At 38.0% G+C, this 19938-nt stretch overlaps 1 protein-coding gene across 2 annotated transcripts in view; it reads left to right on the forward strand.

The window, feature by feature from the left end:
* The window catches only part of pan3 (poly(A) specific ribonuclease subunit PAN3), a 123070-nt gene that overhangs the window by 88272 nt on the left and 14860 nt on the right, over window positions 1-19938 (forward strand). For both annotated transcript variants that reach the window (XM_073043817.1, XM_073043816.1), the window contains exons 9-14: window positions 8532-8690; window positions 9874-9990; window positions 11162-11263; window positions 13200-13365; window positions 15187-15274; window positions 15829-15968. In XM_073043817.1, coding sequence (XP_072899918.1) covers window positions 8532-8690; window positions 9874-9990; window positions 11162-11263; window positions 13200-13365; window positions 15187-15274; window positions 15829-15968 — 772 coding nt within the window. The remainder of the gene's footprint in view (window positions 1-8531; window positions 8691-9873; window positions 9991-11161; window positions 11264-13199; window positions 13366-15186; window positions 15275-15828; window positions 15969-19938) is intronic.

Below are 19938 nucleotides of genomic sequence, written 5' to 3' on the forward strand. Positions count from 1 at the left end.
TAATTTTATAATCACGATCAGATTTATTGTCACTGACATAAGTTGTGAAATTTGTTGTTTTGTGGCAGCTGTACAGTGCAGGCATAACAGATTAATAATATAATATACTTCCATACCTCACTGGTGCATCAGGCGGCAACCCTGCCATTTCTCTGGCGATTGCTGCATCAGTGCTCAACTCAGCATGGATGAAAAGCATGCAAGAGCCGGCTGGATTCGAACCTGGGACCATCGCTTGCCCGAAAGTCTGGTGCGGATGCCACTACACCACTGGCTGGCTATAACAGATTACTATGTTAATTTCTATCAGTATAACTATAATCGTGAATTGCAGCAGGATATTTTGAACTATCAACAAGTAAACAATGTTTTCCAGTACAGTCAGCCCTCTTTATCCACAAATTCCGCATGCGCGAATTCAATCAACTGCGAGTCGTAAAAACCCGAAAGTGCTCTTCCAGCACTTGTTCGAGCATGTACAGACCTTTTTTTGTCATTCTTCCCTAAACAATGCAGTATAACAACTATTTTACATAGCATTTACATTGTATTAGGTATTATAAGTAATCTAGAGATGATTTAAAGTATACGGGAGGAAGTGCGTGGATTATTGTGGATTGGGATCGAAAAAAATCGGAAGTTCTCTTACTAAGTAAGTCGAAACAGGTACTTCTGGTATTATTTAGCGTCAGTTAGTCAAATGTTTGTCTTAGTATATAGTATATATTTTACCGTTCTGTGCATAAGAAACACTTAAGAGCGTATGTTTCAGTGCTGGGCCCAGGAACGGAAGTTCCCGAGTTCGATCCAATGACAGACCGCTCCCAAGTGCGCTCTCCACCATGCCAGGTTGATGTGGAGGATCAAAAACCCGAAACCCAATAATTAAACCACTGCATTGCTTAGTAATAATTGTAGCTTTCATCGGGGCAGAGCCTTTCTCACTTTATCCTTTAAAATTGTTCCGATCGTTGACCGATGTAACCTAACGCTTTTTCAATGACCGATGGTGTTTCACCTCTTTCCAGTCACTTTATTATTTCCACTTTATTTTCAATTGTGATCGTGATTATTTTTGTGAACAGAAACACTGCGGATTCAGAGATCTGTCGTTGGGTCCTAATGTCCACCGCACTGAGACAGGTTAAATAAGGTCTGGGGTTCCGCTGGGTCCTAAGGTCCGCTACATTGAGACAGGTTGAATAAGGGACTTGATCATCCGCGGATTTTGGTATCTGTGAGGGGTCCCAGAACTAATCCCTCGCAGATAACGAGGGCCGACTGTACTCATTTTAGATTCACTAATCTAAATTATGGCCAGTAAATATCTAATAGTGGTGCCACAGGACTAAGTGCCGATGTACTGTGATTCAAGGTTGCAGTTTCCTATGTATATTTTGCCTCAGTATTGGTATTGAAACTGAATTATCATTGCACAATAATTAGGAAACAGTTCTCACATTAGCTGTAATATTACTCCAATTCAACAAAAAATGGACACGTATTCATCATCATCATAAGTAGATGATTTAGCAGGATCCGTAACTTCATTGGGCCTTTTGATTTGTGTGTAGTGACACATAACAGTAACGAGTTATTTCCTTGTTAGTTTATACGCAATGTAAATAATACATGCATAAAATAATTTCTGTCATAAGGTTTTTTGGTTAAACTGCACTATTTGATTTAAACGGGATTATAATATTTATTGACTTTTCATTGACCTTAATAAAAGCTATATTGCCTTCAATGTAGGTAAACATCCCAAAATCTGTCCCAGTGGCATAATCAAAAATATTAGGTCGTGTTATTAAAAGTGGTAGTTGTGCAGAAATTGGTTTTTAAGGGAGATTTTAGCAGTGATCAAGAAGTGTAGTTTTTGGAAATGAAGTCTCATGGCTGTGACTAAAGGCAAGGCAATCATTAGCAGAGCAAAGGATCTGGGTCATCCATTTAAAGCAGTAGTTGTAGAAAAAGGGAGATTATTTTCTAGCAATTTTAAGAATTTAATTTTGAATGGTAGGTGTGTTGTATGCTAGAGGACAGGTAGAAAACATGAGCATTTTAGATGAAGTTTGCAGTAAGTTAATGATGGGTGGCCATCAAGGGCACGGTTAAAATAGTGAGCCTTAAAGTTGCACGTTTGTAAATGATTATATCAGCAGGTGATTGAGGATGAGCTGATTTGTTAGATGTCATGGAACAGCATATGTGACCTTTCTGATAGAAAGGGTATAGAGTCTGGTATTCAGTCTGGAATGAGATAGGACACAAAGATTTTAGGTTGTTTCAAGTTTACATTTCACATGAATGGTCTTCATTGACCTGTGATGTGAACTTTTCCTTGCAATTGCAGCCATCTCTCCTGAGTATGTTGTGCATGTTTATGTTTTTAATATTAAGACTGTTAGTATCTGGTCTGTTGTTTGTGCAGTCCAGTGCAGCTTAGGAAGGCAGTTGGAGAGTTGGATGGAATCAATAGTGAAGATAAAGTATTTATTATAGTGACTAAGGTAATGACTTCCACTTCCCCAGTGTTCATCAAATGAATGTTGGGGCTTGTCCAACACTGCTCCTTTGTCCATAAGGATTTGAAGAGTGGTGGAAGGAATTTGCAGTTTTTCGTTAATTTATCAATAATAGGAAGTTTATTAGGGAGTTGAAAAGTGAATGTGACCATAAGATGTAGAATTAGGCCTTTTTGGCCATTTCATCATGATTGATTCATTTTTCCTCTCAGCCCCAAACTCCTGCCTCTCCCCTCCCCCCCCCCCCCCCCCCCCATATCCCTTCATTACCTGACCAACCAAGAATCTGTCACTCTCTGCCTTAAATATACATAAAGATTTGGCCTCCACAGGTGCCTGTGGCAACAAATTCCACAGATTCACCACTCTTTGGTGAAAGAAATTCTTCCTCATTTCCATTCTAAAAGGATGCCTCTCTATTCTGAGGTTGTGTCCTCTGGTCTTAAACTCTCCAACCATTGGAAATACCCTCTCCACATCCACTCTATCAAGGCCTTTCACCATTCTGTAGGTTTCAATGAGGTCATCCGTCATTCTTCTAAATTCCAGTGATTACAGGTCCAGAGCCAACAAATACTCTTCATGTGACAAGCTGTTTAATCCTGGAATCATTTTTATGAACCTCCTTTGAACCCTGTCCAGTTTCAGCACATCCTTTCTAAGATAAGGGAGCCAAAACTGCTCACAATACTCCAAGTAGGGCCTCACCAGTGCTTTATAAAGTCTCAAAATTACATCCTTGCTGTTATATTTTAGTCCCCTTGAAATGAATGCTGGCATCACATTTGCCTTCCTCACCGCAGACTCCACCTGTAAATTAACCTTTATGGAACCCTGAGCGAGGACACCTAAGTCCCCTAGTACCTCAGATTTTTAAAAATTTTCTCTCCATTTGGAAAAACTCAACCCTTTCATTTCTTGTACCAAGTGCATGACCATACACTGCCCAACACTGTATTCCACCTGCCGTTTCTTTGCCCATTCTCTTAACCTGTCTAAGTCCTCTCTACTTCCTCAAAACTACCTGCTGCTCTACCTGTCTGCAAACTTTGCAGCAAAGCCATCAATCCCATCATCTAAATCATTGACACATAACGAAAAAGGAATCTGTCTTAACACAGATGCCATATGGAACACCAGTCGTCATCAGCAGCCAACCAGAAAAGGTTCCCTTTATCCCCCATTCTTTGCCATCAGCCACCGCTTTATCCATGCTAGAATTGCTCCTGTAATACCATGGGCTCATAGCTTGTTAAGCAGCCTCATGTGCGGCATCTTGTCAAAGGCCTTCTGAAAATCCAAGAAACATCAACTGATTCTCCTTTGTCTACCATGTTTGTTATTTCTTCAAAGAGTTCCAAAAGATATTTTACCTGACAAATTAGTTTGAGGAAGCCATGCTGACTATGGCCTATTTTATCATGTGCCTTCAAGTACCCCAAAACAACATCCTTAACAATCGACTCCAACATCTTCCCTACCACTGAAGTCAGATTAACTGGCCTCTAATTTCCTTTCTTCTGTCTTTTTCCCTTCTTGAAGAGCGGAGTGACATTTGCAATTTTACAGTCTTCCAGAACCACTCCAGAATCTAGTGTTTTGTGAAAGATCATTACTAATGACTCCATGATCTCTTCAGTCACCTCTTTCAGAACTTTGGGATGTGCTCCATCTGGTCCAGATGACCTGTCTACCTTCAGACCTTCAGTTTCCTAAGAACCTTCTCTCTAGTAATGGTAACTACATACTTCGTGAACCCCTGACACCTGGAACTTCCACCATACTGCTAGTGTCTAAAGGCAACTAAAACAAAGTCATTCTGTTGGTATTCAAAAGCTTCCCAATCCCCTAACTTCCCACTAATTTTGTAAGAATTGAAGTTGGGTGGGGATTCCAAGTGGGGGTATTTCTAGAAAGCCATCTCATAGGCATTCCAGAAATTATAACGCTTGGAATACTGCACCAACCTGATTTCCCCAATCCATCTGCATATTGAAATCCCCCATGACTATCGTAACATTGACCTTTTTGGCATGAATTTTCTATCTCCCGTTGTAACTTGTAGACTGCATCCTTACTACTGTTTGGGGATCTGTATATAACACCCATCAGGGTCTGTTTACACATGCAGTTCCTTAGCTCTATCCACAATGATTCAACACTTTCTGACCTTATGTCACCTCTTTCTGATGCCTACAACATCATACTTGCCAAGTTGAAGCTGTGCTGCAAGTTGATCAACCTTATTCTGTATACTGTGCACATTCAAATATACCACCTTTAGTCAGGTATTCACCTTTTTCAATTTTGTCAGCCTTTTATGTTGCAAATTGTCCTATTGACTGCAATTTTGCCCTATCATCACCCTCTCCTTCTCTGTTCCTCTGACTAAGGAATCTCCTATCAACACTGCAGTCCTCTTCACTTCTCTGCTCTTCTGAGCCACAGCACCAGACTCGGTGCCAGAGAACCGGTTACCGTGGCTCTCCCCTGGTAAGTCGTCCCCTCAGTAGCATCTAAAGTTATATACTTATTATTGAGGTGACTGGCCACAGGCGTGCTCCGCACTAGCTGGGCATTTCCCTTATTTCTCCTGATAGCCACCCAGTTACCTGTCTCCTGCAACTTAGGGGTAACTACCTCCCTGTAGCTCCTGTCGATTATCACCTCCTCATTCTCTCGTATGAGTCAAAGATCATCAAGCTGCAGCTCCAGTTCCTTAATACATTCGTTCAGGAGCTGCAGCTCTGTACACCTGCTGCAGATGTTTATCTGGGAGACTGAGGTCTTCCAGACTCCCCACTTCCCACACACAGTACAAAACACTGCCCCGAAGCCTTTCTCACTTCATTATGCATTTGTAGATGAGAAACAAACAAATATGAACACAGGGTAATTTACAAGATAAACTACATCACCCTATCTTGATCTCGTCAAAGCCCGATGAGCCAAAGCCACTCTAAAGACTGGCACACTCCAAAAGAATGGTCGCTCCACTTGCACTTGAACTAATCTTTTGGGCCCTTTCTAATGAATCACTCTTGCCAATTGGTTTCTCCTCAAATCCAAAAAACTGCCGTGAAACTCTGCCTTCAAAATTTTGATTGCCCTGCTGATTTAAAATAGTTCTTTGCTTGCATCCCTGGTGAGGATTGTCCAACTCAACAGAGGTAACTGGCATGAAGAAAATTTTTTTGCTGGGTATTATTAGGCTGCATTTAGATGATAAGGGTTGACATTCTACTGAATGGACAACTGAGTTGAGGTGTAGGCAAGAATTAATACAGTTTATTTTAGGTTGCAATAAAATGAGGCAGAAGGCAATAATGTGGAAGAAAATATTATTGATGTTTATGTTACAGGAGCTGTTACAGAACAATGAATTCTTTTTCATACATTCAGAAACTTTGAGAGAATGTAAATCTTTGACACTAGTTGGAAAGAGCAATAGTCCTATGGCAGTTTTATAAGTAATGCGGACCAATGAGAAAAGGAAACCTTTAACACTATTAACTATCTAAGATAAATGCATTTTGAGAGATTTTTTAAAAAATGGCTTTAAAAGGCAATTGACTAGAAATATTTAGTGTAGGATAGAGTTGTAAGTAATTCAGTCACATAAACTGTGGATTCTGGTTAATTGGGGCACATTGGGACCTGTATATTATAGCCCATTTATATAGCTGTTCCAATCAGCCAAAGTATCATGAAATAGTTGGAAGGTATTAAAAAAAGACAAATTATCATTTAACTTGAGAAGCAAATTATGTATTTAAATTAAATACAAAACAAATTGGAGCACTACTAATACTACAATAGTGTAAAGGTGTTGTTAGTTACTAACAGTTACCAAAGGAGGAGTGTATGCTGCTGTGTTTCTTTATGATTGACTGTAAATGAATAAAATCAGCACAGACACCTAGTGTAGATAAAGGACAGCCTTCATTTTGAATCAATGACTGTCGGCCCAAATAGATGGTTTCAGGATTGAATAGCTTGTCATATGAAGATTCTTTGATGGCTCTGGGCCTGTATTCACTAGAATTCAGAAGAATGAGGGGTGACCTCATTGAAACCTATCGAATAAGTGTGAAATGGTTCATTTTGGTAAGTCAAATATGATGGCAGCATATAGTATTAATGTTAAGACTCTTGGCAGTGTGGAGGTTCAGAGGGATCTTGGGGTCCGAGTCCATAGGGCACTCAAAGCAGCTGCACAGGTTGACTTTGTGGTTAAGAAGGCGTACGGTGTATTGGCCTTCATCAATCGTGGGATTGAATTCAGGAGCCGAGAGGTAATGTTGCAGCTATATAGGACTCTGGTCAGACCCCACTTGGAGTACTGTGCTCAGTTCTGGTCGCCTCACTACAGGAAGGATGTGGAAGCCATAGAAAGGGTGCAGAGGAGATTTACAAGGATGTTGCCTGGATTGGGGAACATGCCTTATGAGAACAGGTTGAGTAAACTCAGTCTTTTCTCCTTGGAGTGATGGAGGGTGAGAGGTGACCTGATAGAGGTGTATAAGATGATGAGAGGCATTGATCGTGTGGGTAGTCAGAGGCTTTCTCCCAGGGCTGAAATGGTTGCCACAAGAGGGCACAGGTTTAAGGTGCTGGGGAGAAGGTACAGAGGAGACGTCAGGGATAAGTTTTTTACTCAGTGAGTGGTGAGTACGTGGAATGGGCTGCCGGCAACAGTGGTGCAGGCAGATACGGTAGGGTCTTGTAAGAGACTTTTAGATAGGTACATGGAGTTTAGAAAAATAGAGGGCTATAGGTAAGCCTAGTAATGTCTAAGGTAGGGACATGTTCGGCACAACTTTGTGGGCCGAATGGCCTGTATTGCGCTGTAGGTTTTCTATATTTCTATGAATGGCGAAAGGCCTTGATAGAGTAGATATGATGTTTCCTATGGTGGAAGAGTAGACATAACCTCAGAATAGAGGGTGTCCTTTTAGAATGGAGATGAGGAATTTCTTCAGCTGGAGAGTGGTGAGTCTGTGGAACTCTTTGCCACAGGCAGCTGTGGAGGCCAAGTCTTTGTGTATTTAAGGCAGAGGTTGATAGATTCTTGATCAGTCATGGCATGAAGGCAGGAAATTGGGCTGAGATGAAAATTGGATCAGCCATGATGAATTGACGGAGCAGACTTGATGGGCCAAATAGTCAAATTCTGCTTCTATATCCTGTGGTCTTGTGGTTTATAACAATACACCAGGACATGACACTGAGGCTATTTAAAAACTGTTCACTCTAAGCATGGTGTTGTGTCCCAATTAAGTGGCAGTGTCCCAAATAAACAGGGAATCCTGGCTATTTTCTTGATTAGTTTTTGTACCTTAAGAGTTGTCTCAAATAAGCAGCTGTCCCAGTTAACCGATGTCTCAATTAATTAGAATGCATTGTAATTGAAAATTTGCATTTTACTGACATTACTGGCCTTAAAATTGGTTAGTTTTTCACAGCTTGAAAATTTGACTATCAAATGTATTTTCTACTTGGCTGCATAGTTTCAAATGCTGAGCTCAAATTTCCTTTTAATAAACTTTTTTAAGCATCTGAAATATTGAAAGCTCTATTTATATATTAAAGGAAGAATCGGTATTTAGAATGCTGTTCAGAAGTGGGAACTGCGATTATTTCTTTTGTCCTCCTGATCTGAGCCAGCGTTTTGTCCTCTCTGCTCAGTGATCTCTATTCCATACGTATCATTGCTATCTGACTGCGCTTAGTTAATCAAGACACTCAGAATCTGTTCTGAGGTTTTCATTGTTCTGAACCTTCCCCAAGATGCAGATAGCCACTGTCTCAGGCTTTAGAGGAGAAGCTTAATTCTAGATTGCAGTGATGTAGAGCATTTTGAAATGAGTTTGGTAAGTATGGGAATAATGTACCATTATAGTTACTAACTGGCAAATGGAAAACATAATTATTGCTTTTGTATATTTAGCGTGGACTCGTTTGACTTCTGGTTATTAGAATAATCCATGAATTTTTCTTTAGGGTTTCCAACTGAAGTGGACAGTTACCACAGTCTTTTTCCTTTGGAGCCCCCACCAGCTAACCGGCTACAAAAAACAAGTAATTTTGGTTTCATTACGTCATGTTATAAAGCTATCAGTAGCAAAGACGATCTTCCATACTGCCTACGCAGGATACATGGTAAGAAAATTTAGACTATAATCGTGGCATACTAGCTATTGGTCAGTATTGCATTAAAATTGTACTACAGAAAAATCTTCCCAATTGTATTTTTGTTTGAAGTCAGAAATGCAGCTGCTGCAGTGTTAACCATTATACAAAATGGTCAAGTAATTCCATTCTTGGTGTATATGTGTAACTTTGTCCCTGTTGTTTTGATCATAATCATCTCAAAAGCATTATAGTTCTAGTCACACAAAGCAGGTTCAGACTGTTCAAATTTGACTTGGAACCTTAAAGTCAAATCTTATGAAGTCGGCGCCATCGAACAGCGCGACCAAAGGTGACATCCTTCGGACAACTCATAAAACTGCTTCTGTTACTTATTGTACTACTACTTTCAAATAAGATTCTGCTTCTATTTGAACCTGTGATTTACATTTTCATGGTGTGTTTTCGGGCCAATTGAATGATCTGGAGCTTTGCTGTCTCTGGGGTTTTGAGTGAAGCTTGCGCCCTGGAGGCCAAGAAGCCTGGAGACAGACACAAGCCCATGATGAAATCCATTTCTTGCTGATGTTGCTGATTAAAGCTTTGTGGAAGACTGAAATTGATGAGAGCAGAAGGCGAGCAGTTTTGCTTGTGTTTGACTCGTCTCTTTCTGCCTCGCACTCGCTGTTGTTGGAAGAAGGTGTCTGAATGTGACCGATCTCTCTCACTCTCCCTTGATGATGCCGGAGTCTTGGATCTTGGGCGAGGTTTAATCACCATGGTTCGTGAATTGGACTCTGTTATGTTATGATGTGTTTCTGGTTACTTCTTTATTACTATTTTGTGTGATTCTGATCGGGGCTGACTGGCTCAGCAGCTGCAGTCAACCAATGACACAGTGCTAAATTGAACTGAACTAAACTGAACATTCCCAGACTGTTTCAATGACTTTGTGGTTTGATGTTTATATTCAGTGCTTTTCGTCTTTTTTTTGCCGTTTGTGCAATCTTATTTTTTGCATGTTGGGGATTTGATGTTTTTCTTTGGATGGGTTACACGGTTTTCATTGTTTCGTGGCTGTCTGTGGGAAGACTAATCTCAGGGTATGTACTTTGATAATAATTTTTTTTTTGAACCTTTGAACGAAAATAGTGGACAAGGTCCTAACGTTAAAAGGGAATGGTTTTAATTTGGTGCTTTGATTAATTTTCAGGTTTTCGTCTTATTAACACGAAGTGTATGGTCTTAGTAGACATGTGGAAGAAGATACAGCATTCAAACACGGTAACACTTAGAGAGGTATTCACTACCAAAGCATTTGGAGAACACTGTGAGTAATTAAGAATGTTTCAATCTATCTAGTATGAATTTTCTCAATTTTTAAAATCCAATTTGAAAGAACTGTAACATGCGTTATTTTTTTCTCCTAAGTCACATTCTCAAAATAACTAAATTAACATGTCTGTTTTTAGTAAGCTTTCATATCTACCATTGACAATGTGGTGATAACTTACAACAGAACCTCCAAGCACATTTTGGTCTAAGTAATGTTTATGTACCATTTCAATCTAGCTGGCATTGATTGAACAATTATGTGCAATTCTCTCTAAATATTCTGATAGCCAAATATTTTTAACATCAATTTATTGGAGTGGCAACCTCTGTAGAATCAGATAGGCAACAGTTTTTTTCTCACTTTTACTTTCATTTTTAAAAAAATGAATTTGACTGTACACCAACCTGCTGTTTAAGTTCACTACTGACGTAAGTGTGTCAGTAATTTAAGTCAACACCAACTGTCAATCAGGAAAAGAAAAGGGTAAATAATGGAGAGAAATTTGTTTTTTTTCATAGACAATAATACCTAGAGCTTTAACCTTAGTAATAAATATCTTTGAATATGTGTATACAAAATAAATGATCACTGTGAGAGCATTAGCTCTAGGATTTTATGAATTTGTCAACTTGTATCACTTGATTTCAATAATTGACAAAATATATTGATCTGTTTTTAATATGCTGACAGATTAGAGTTCCACACTGCTCATGGGTAGAGAATTCTAAAGATTAGATTACCTCTGGATGAAGAAATTTCTTCATATCTCAGTGGTAAATAGCCAACCATTTACTTTGAGAGACTGTGATCTTAGGATCTAGCCAAGGAAATTTTATGGCAATCGTAAATAAAATTGTAAAGCCTGTAAATAATTGTCTTTGTTTAAATGACAGCCCAGGTCTCTCTGAACTCCAGCTTTTCTTATCTAACCATTTATAAAAATATGTTTTGTTTTTTTTAGGCAATGTGGATGATTTCACATTATTGTCCACATTATATTCTCTATATCTTCATCCATTCTCTTAGCCTATTAATATTTCCCTAAAGCTCCTCAGCATCCTCTTACTTGTCCTAATTATGAGACGTTTTGGGGAACTGTTGAACATAATGTAAGTATTACTGAATTATAATTTTCCTGTATAGACATTATTCATTTTTCCTACAGCACTTGTATTTGCATATGATTTCCATGCTGGAGCAGAGACCATGATGAACAGGCACTTCAATGACCCTAGTGCTGATGCCTATTTCACAAAAAGAAAATGGGGTAAGTAGGAATGTACACTAAATTTTAAAAAATAAACCCTATAGATTGTTCTATCAAATCTTAAATGTTAACATCTGTCAACAGTCTTCTGTCAAAGATGAGCACAAAGCTACCAATTGAAACAGTGAAAATTTACTGTGATTGTAAGCTACTTGATGGGTGCTGGAAAAAAATTGTAGTATGCTATCCCAAACTCTGATTGTACTTTCTGGAAGATTGGATAAGTGGGCATAAAATAACTCTTTAGTGAGTATAATTCATAAATTCTTAAATTTAATGATGAGTTCCCACATTTTGGTAATAACAGGAATAAGGAGGATGTTTTAGTAAGTTTCATATTAATACTTTTAAAAACTCAGAATTTAGAAAAAAAGTTTACAATGTTAGATTGTAAATGGGTCTTTAAGATTACTGAAAATTGTTGCAAGTTGCAGATTCTGTTACAGTGGCATAAGTCCAGGTGTGTTCCTTAAACAAAAAACCTTCCATTATTGTGCATTGCTAATTATTTGAGGAAAGTGTAAGCAAACAGAAAGAGTAAAAGAAAATTGTAAGCAAGGAATTAAATCTGCAAGTTAAGTTCCATGACATTTGTTGCTCTGTGAAACCAAAGTGTAGTTGACAGTTGAGAATTAGGACTTGTGGTAATGTGGTTAAGTCGCATGTTCCTTGAGTCTTTTGAGCTGTGTGTAGACAATGGGTTTATCTTACCAGTCCATCTGCTGTACCTCTCCATGGATTTTATTTGTAAGGGATGTGGTTCAAAAATCGTCTCCCACTTTAACATGCTCAATGTAATGGTTTTGTAATGTCATTCGTTTAAGACTCATTTAGAACAAACATTGTGCTGCCTTTGCCACTTCTTAAATCGTAGCATATGCTTCCTCTCCATCCGTCACATCCAACACAAATTTAGTCTACCACATAATAAAATAAAAATGCATGCAATACCAAGTGTACTGTTCTTTTAATCAATGTTTTTTTTATTAATAAAGTGTTGTTTTCACAATTAGTAGTTTGGTTCTTTGGCCAGTGCTACTTTACCTGCATTTCGCTTTTTGTTTGTGGGTGGAGCTGCTAGAATGAATAATTTTTCAGAATAAACATTAAATACCGCTGATATGCTTTATATTGGCATGCTAGAATTCAACAATTAGTGAGATGCTAGCGGTTGTTCAACTGGGGTTAACTTACAGGTAGAGTCAAAGTGCAGATGTTTATATGAAAGATGCCAGCTACATTGAAGTGCAGGCTGGCTATAAGATACGATAGGGTTATTATGGACAGAAATAAAAATAGTTAGCATTTATGTATTACATTTAGTGGTTACAAGAAGCCAGTGTTTAAAATCTGTACAAAAATGATGAAGCTTCTTACCAGAAAAGAAAATGCATTCAATTTTGTTGGGTATGTGTGAGGAGAGTTCTTTTGTTAAACTAGTATGTTATTAATTGTTCATTTTTGACTGTTGGGGAAAACCTCTATGTTGGCCACCCAGGCTTCAAGATTCTGAGAAGACGTGCTGTTTGTCAATTCACTGCATTTTAAAAAAAAAAACAATGCTGAATGCACTCTGCATCTGTGGAGAACAGTAACATTTCAGATGAGTGGCCTTGCATCATTCTAGAAAGTATTAGAAATAACAAAACAGGTTTTGTGTTGTGGAGCAATGTAGGAGAGAAGGAAATCGGAGTTAAAAAAGGAAATGAAGGTGAAAGATAAGTGAAATTAACTTTCAATACGAACAAAGGTTTTCAACATTTTTGCTGCAGCTTTTTTCAATGTTTGCACGATTTTGCTACTTTCTGACTGCACATACAGACTAGAAACCAGTCTTAATTTTTTTAAATGGTGTTCTGGTGTGTCTTCACTTTGTTTGTTGGCGCCCTACTAAATAGCTACAATACAAAATGTTGTCACTGTTGTTTTTTCCTAGGTCAGCATGATGGACCTCTCCCTCGTCAACATGCAGGATTATTGCCCGAGTCACTTATCTGGGCCTACATTGTCCAATTAAGCTCAGCACTGCGGACCATTCATACTGCAGGACTAGCCTGTCGTGTGATGGATCCAACCAAGATTCTTATAACTGGTAAAACCAGGTATAAATGTTAACTAAGAGCCTATTTATTTGAGAATTTAAATATTTTTTCAGTGTTTGCTAATTATTCAACAAATATTGGTATGAAAATCTCCTCTGTTTATAATTCATCTTTCACAATGTCCTAAAGTGATTCACAAATCATGAAGTATTTTTTGAAGTGTTTCCATATAGCAATTTTAACATGTCAAGGTACCGAATACAGAAGTCTGATCGTGGCAAATTACACGTATTTTAAGTAATTTTGAATATAAATTGGCATGAGAAAGAATCTTTTACTTGAGAAGATAATATCTTGCTTTCAAGTCTAATCCAATGACTTGCAAAACTGACAGGCAAAATGATGCTGGTGAAACACAGTTTACAAAACTTCTAAGTATACTTTTTCCAAGCTACTCATACCCTTCAATCTGTAGCCTGTAATTTCCTTTTAACTAATATACTTTTGAACCAATTTAAAGAATTGGTGATTTCACATTTTTCTGAAGGACTCAGTTGTCTTAACTCTCAGGTATGCAAGTATGGCTATTTTAACTGGACAAAGGTACATTGCTATGGCCAAAAGAGAGTAAGGAGCAGTGGACTCCAAGCCAGACTGAAATGGTGGGTTGTAAAACTTGTTAATAAATGTACAGTTGCTGGAGAACAAGACTGAGTACCTAAAGGCAAGATTATTCAATCAGAGGGAAATGAAAAATTGCTTTGTTCTGTGTTTTATGGATACCTAACTCACTCCGGACACACTGCATGCATTGGTAAGACTCGAGGGCTTCTTGATACACCAAATGGGTGGGACTGCTGATTTGGAGAGATCGGGGGTTTGTGTTTGATTCTAAACTCCTAGTGATGTTTGAATGCACTGTAAATGACAGCAAGAAAATGAATCTCAGAATAGTATATGGTGACTTATGTACTTTGATAATAAGTTTACTTTGAACTTTGCAACTCCAATAGTCTCATTTGTGGAATGCTATGCTAGAGTGTCGACTGTATTTGTATATTGGAGTCTTGTCTTCAGATGCAAGACTGCTGTCAAACAATCTGCAGCTGATATTTCTTCCAGAAGGCTTAAATTAGTTCATTGATCTATAAGTAATTTTATCTGTACTGCATTGTATACATCATGATATGTACACAATGTGCATGGATGAGAGGTGTATAGAGGGATATGGGCCAGGTGCAGGTCAGTGGGACTAGGCAGAAAAATAGTTCGGCGCAGCCAAGAAAGGCCAAAAGGCCTGTTTCTGTGCTGTAATGTTCTATGGTTCTAAGAAATGGGACTAACTAAATCATTAGCTCTATAAGAACTATTAGTTCCGCAGGTTATTTTGAAATCTTTTTGGCTATTGTATGTGATTTTGTCTTGATTCACTGAATGAAGCTCAACTTATGCAACCACGTGCAATTTATCAAATTACAATTTTATTTATTGGGTGTATATTATAAATTTGAAGGCAGAGTCGTCATTTCACTAAAAGGAAACACAAAAGTCAAATAAAGCCTAACTCAACTGAATAGTGCAATGCTGTAACATCCTAGGTATCAACACATCTTTGCACAATTTTATTTTTAACCAAATAAAAAAATTCTAACTGACACCTTTTCTCTGATACATTATCAGTTGAGCAGATGTCAGTTAAATTTTCAGTGCTTTTTTACATCAACAAAATCTTGACCTGTTATTTTGAAATTCTCTAAGTTGGTAGTTGTAAGTTCATTTGGTACAAGACAAAATCATTTATTATGGATGCAAAAGGTCATAACCATTATTAAAAAATCACTACAAAAATGTCTGAATATAATTTTTTTGCTTGTTCCCAAGGTTGCGTGTAAATTGTGTTGGAATTTTTGATGTCTTAACTTTTGATAGTAGTCAAAATAATCCACTGGGAATGATGCCTCAGTATCAGGTAAGCACATATTTTGAATGGAATCTGTGAATTTTATTGCTTGAGTTATTGTCAAAAAGGTGTTTTTTTTTTAAATGCTCAGTAACATTCAATTCTATGTGAATTAAAACGAACATTTTATTTCATTAACCTTCGTTCATAAATGTAAACTCTCACCACTTCAACAAAGTTGCCAAATATTTTAATGAAATAACTGTGCATGATGCACTAGATAGATTTTACTTCCAAGATAAATGACCTCTGAGTGTAAAGCCTGCATGCAACATTGCAAATTAGTGTAACAAAATAATCCAGAAAGAGAATATTATCCATCATCTCAGCCTCTTTACAATTAATTCGTATGCATGTGAGAAGTGGAACTTGTTAACAAGCAGCATATCTGAATACAGGAAGAAGCAGCTGGCTAGTCAGATTTTCCATGAGTTAAATTAGAATGAACTTTGGACAGAGTACAATTCAAATACTTTTATGTTTTTAAAAAAAGTATAATCATAAAACCAGTAGATAATTACCAAGATTTATTTTCAATTCTCAATTTGTGTTCTCTTGCACAGCAAGCTGATCTGATATCTCTGGGAAAAGTGGTTTTGGCCTTGGCATGCAATTCTGTGGCAGGAATTCAGCGAGAGAATATACAAAAGGCTATGGATTTGGTGTCACTCAATTATTCTTCAGACCTGAAAAACCTAATTTTGTAAGTTATTTGACAAATCTGTTCCTTAATTTGAGTAATCTTAAGTTTCTGTTTTGAAATATGCTAAGCTGCGGTTGTATGTTCTGCCAGCAACTTGTTTTCTTCCTGCATATATGCAGCTGTCATTTTCTCATTTCATGGACAGGAAGAAGGAGAAACATGCAGTTCAAATCACAAAAAAAGCTGACAACTGGACCAAGAATAGCTTTCACATTTCAGATTCTTTAATTTTATATAATTTAAAGAACTGGTGATAATTTTGTTTTTACTGCAAGTTAAAGATATTAGTTTCTGACTTCGTTTAAAAAGAGATTTGTTTAACATTGGCAAACTACTGAATTTTTTTTTGAAGAATCAGTGCGACTGGAAAAAGCTAGTAGTACTAGCTTTGGTGGTTGAAGGTAAATTGAGCAGCAGTATAGCTCTTACTGCTGTCTAGAACTGGATTTTGCATATCAGGGAATCGTGATCCTGAAGAACAATTGTACTCTGTGCAGTTCTGCTACTATATACCTCACCTGCCCATGACCTATCAAAACAAAAATGCATATTTGTGAAAAGAATGATGAGTGGAATGCTTGTGCACTGCATTATGCTGCGGTTCCCTTCTACAAAAGTAAGTTTCAGGCATTAATTCACCTAAAATCGGTAATACCAAGTTGCTGGAAAACTGAAAGACAGTTAAATTGACAGGAAAAATAAACTCAGCAAGAGTTTAAAAGGATCTGTAAACTCTTGTCATCTGCAACAAATCATTAAATTGAAAGTGTATTTGCAAAAAGGATAATAAAGGTTCAAAACACTGAAATACAAAGACCAATTGACAAAATTCTGCTCTGAAAATGACTAACATTCCACAAAATGCAAAGGTGTTACCTAAAAAGCAAATGGAAGCAGTTATTAAAGAATACATGTTTTTAAGCAAGACATGGAGATCTTCCTCTTAACTAGGTGCACTCAGTACTGGTGGGAGATATTTTAAAAATACTTAATCAAATACTAACCAGGAGGAAGAATCTTCAGAGTTGTACAGAACAGAAATTAGCTCTTTGGCCCACCATGTCCATGCTAACCTTTTTGCTCCTCTACAGTGCTTTCATTTGCCCACATCTACCATAATCTATGCCTTCACTTTCAAGGATTCTACTACTCATGTTCTTGGTATTATTTATTCACTTACATACTGTTTTGGTATTTGCATTCTTGCCTTTTGCACATTGGTTATTTGTAGGTACTTGTGTGTAGTTTTCCATTGACTCTATTGTATTGTGAGTGTATGCAACGAAATCAGTTTCAAGGTAGCATAGGTGTCATAGTAGCATAGTGATCAGTGCAACTCTATTACAGCTCAGTGCATTCTGGAGTTCAGAGTTCAATTCCGGCATTGTCTGTAAGGAGTTTTCCCTATGAACCATGTGGGTTTCCTATAGTTTCCTTCCATAGTCCAAAGGCGTACTAGTTAGTAACTTAATTGTTCATTGTAAATTCTCCTGTGATTAGACTAGTATTAAGTGAGGGGGCTGAAAGGGCCTGTCTGCTGTATCTCTAAATACAGTAAAAATATATGGTGAAATATCTGTACATACATTGATAATAAATTTGCTTTGAACTTTGTGCCTCATGTTCTTATTACTTTTATTGGGTCATTCCCACAGCATCCTTCACTTCACAGCAAACAAGCGCAGCCTTTCTCATCTCTCCCTTAACTAAGGTACTCTACTCCAGGCAACATCCTGATGAATCCCCTCAGCTCTCTTCAACATAATCACATCCTTCCTACAGTGTGGCAACCAGAATGGCATACAGAACAAAGGTTGTAACATAACATCACAACTGTTATATTTTGTGCCCCGATCTGTCAAGTCAAGCATGCCATATGCCTTTTTCACTATCCTTTCGATCTGTGTTTCCACTTTCAGGGAGCTGTGGAGTTGGACTATGTCTGTTCAACAATATTCCTTAATGCCTATCATTTACGATATGCTTCTTACCCGAATTTGACTACCGTAGATGCCGGATTATAAGCCGCTACTTTTTTCCCACGCTTTGAACAGCTTTGAACACTGCAGCCTTTACTACGGTGCGGCTAATGCATGGTTTTTTTTCATGCCGCCAAAAACATTTTGCCTCGTAACAGTAGACCAATAAAATTGATGAGTAGTTCACAGAGGTCCAATGAAATTGTACGATAAATCAAGCGCACTTTCACAATTAAATTATTGTAAATCAGTCATTTGTACTCACCCTCATCAACATGGAAAACACTCGAAGAAAAGCATTATGCTGCCTTTATGGCAGTTATTTAGTTTATAATATTTTCGCTTAGTAATTCATTTGTTAGTATTTTCTAGTTAAAGTTAGAAGTGTTTTAAGTATATTTGTTTTCTGTACTACATCCCGGGATGCTATGACGTCACATCCGGTTTTGCTGTGTCTTGTGGGGAAATACCGGTTTGTGATAAACGGAAAGGAGGGGGCGAGCGCATTAGACCCGCGCGATGATGCAGCTTTTAAGTTAAAGGCGATCAATAACTTTTCCTGGTAGGCTGCAGTATATTTTTTTTACCAGTCGTTAGGAGATATTGGAATGTTGTTCGTGCACTGTTCAGTAAAAAAGTATACGCAACGTAATTTGTGTGTTACCGATACTGTGCTGCCTTTATGGCAGTTATTTAGTTTATAATATTTTCGCGTAGTAATTTGTTAGCATTTTTTTAGTTAAAGTTAGGATTGTTTAAATCAATTGATTTGTCTGTAATACATTGCGGCTGCGATGACGTCACATCCGGGTTCGCCGCGTCTTGTGGGGAATTACCGGTTTGAGATTCACGCAAGGGTGGGGGTCACTCACATGTGCCACCATAACGCCGACTAGGGTCTCTCTATGCACCAAAGACACAGTGAAAGCAACGCTTTTTCACCATGCGTTAATGTGAAGAGTGAACAGTAAATGGTTAATCTTACTGCGGTCTCGTTTGCATTGATTCTGGTTTATCTCGACGTTTACCTCGGCGTTACGCCACACCCGAGCGAGAACGTTACAGATACGTATGTATATTTAAAAGTAGCCGTGTTACAGGCACGGTTCGAAAAAAAGCATTTGCAATATGTATTTGTTTATGTTACCATATGGATTTAATTAAAAGTTAAAAAATCCTCACGTGTAATATCTTTCTGTGTAAATATCTCATATTACAACGTGGGACACCTGCGGCTTAAAATCCGGTGCGGCTTGTACAAGTACAAAATTGATTTTCTTTCTAAAATTAGAGCCTGCGGCTTTTAATCAGGTGCGCTCTGTAGTACGGAATCTACGGTACTTGAAATGCATCACCTTGCATTTGTCAGGATTAAATTCCATCTGCCAGTATTTTGCCCATCTTTCCATCTGATCTATCTCTCACTGAAGCCTTGGACAATCTTGAGCAATCCACAAAACTACCAGTATTTGTATCTTTTGAAACTTGCTGCTCTACCATCTACATTCACATTTAATATAAGCGCCCCAGCACTGATCCTTGTGGTACACCACTAGTCACAGACTTCCAATCGGGGGGGAAAAAACATACTTCTATCAACAACACACACAAAATGCTGGTGGAACACAGCAGGCCAGGCAGCATCTATAGGGAGAAGCGCTGTCGACGTTTCGGGCTGAGACCCTTCGTGAGGAGGGTAAACACCCTTCCTTGTGTTTACGCTTCTATCACTTCCCTTTGTCTCTATGACCAAGCTAATTTTAAATTCACTGAGCCAGCACAACCTTGTCAATTGCTTTACTAAAATGCACAGTATCTGATATGCTACCTTTATTAATCTCCTTTGTCACCTCCTCAGAAAAACCTTTTAATCAAATTAGTAAGACAGGACTTTCCCCATAAACCCATGCTGATGTTCCTAAGCAGTTGTTGCCTTTCCAAAAATACATTAATCCTGTTGCCAATAAGTTCCCAACTACTGAAGGCTCACC

The sequence above is a fragment of the Hemitrygon akajei genome, chromosome 4 (assembly GCF_048418815.1).
Source record: "Hemitrygon akajei chromosome 4, sHemAka1.3, whole genome shotgun sequence".
In the NCBI taxonomy this organism is placed as follows: domain Eukaryota; kingdom Metazoa; phylum Chordata; class Chondrichthyes; order Myliobatiformes; family Dasyatidae; genus Hemitrygon; species Hemitrygon akajei.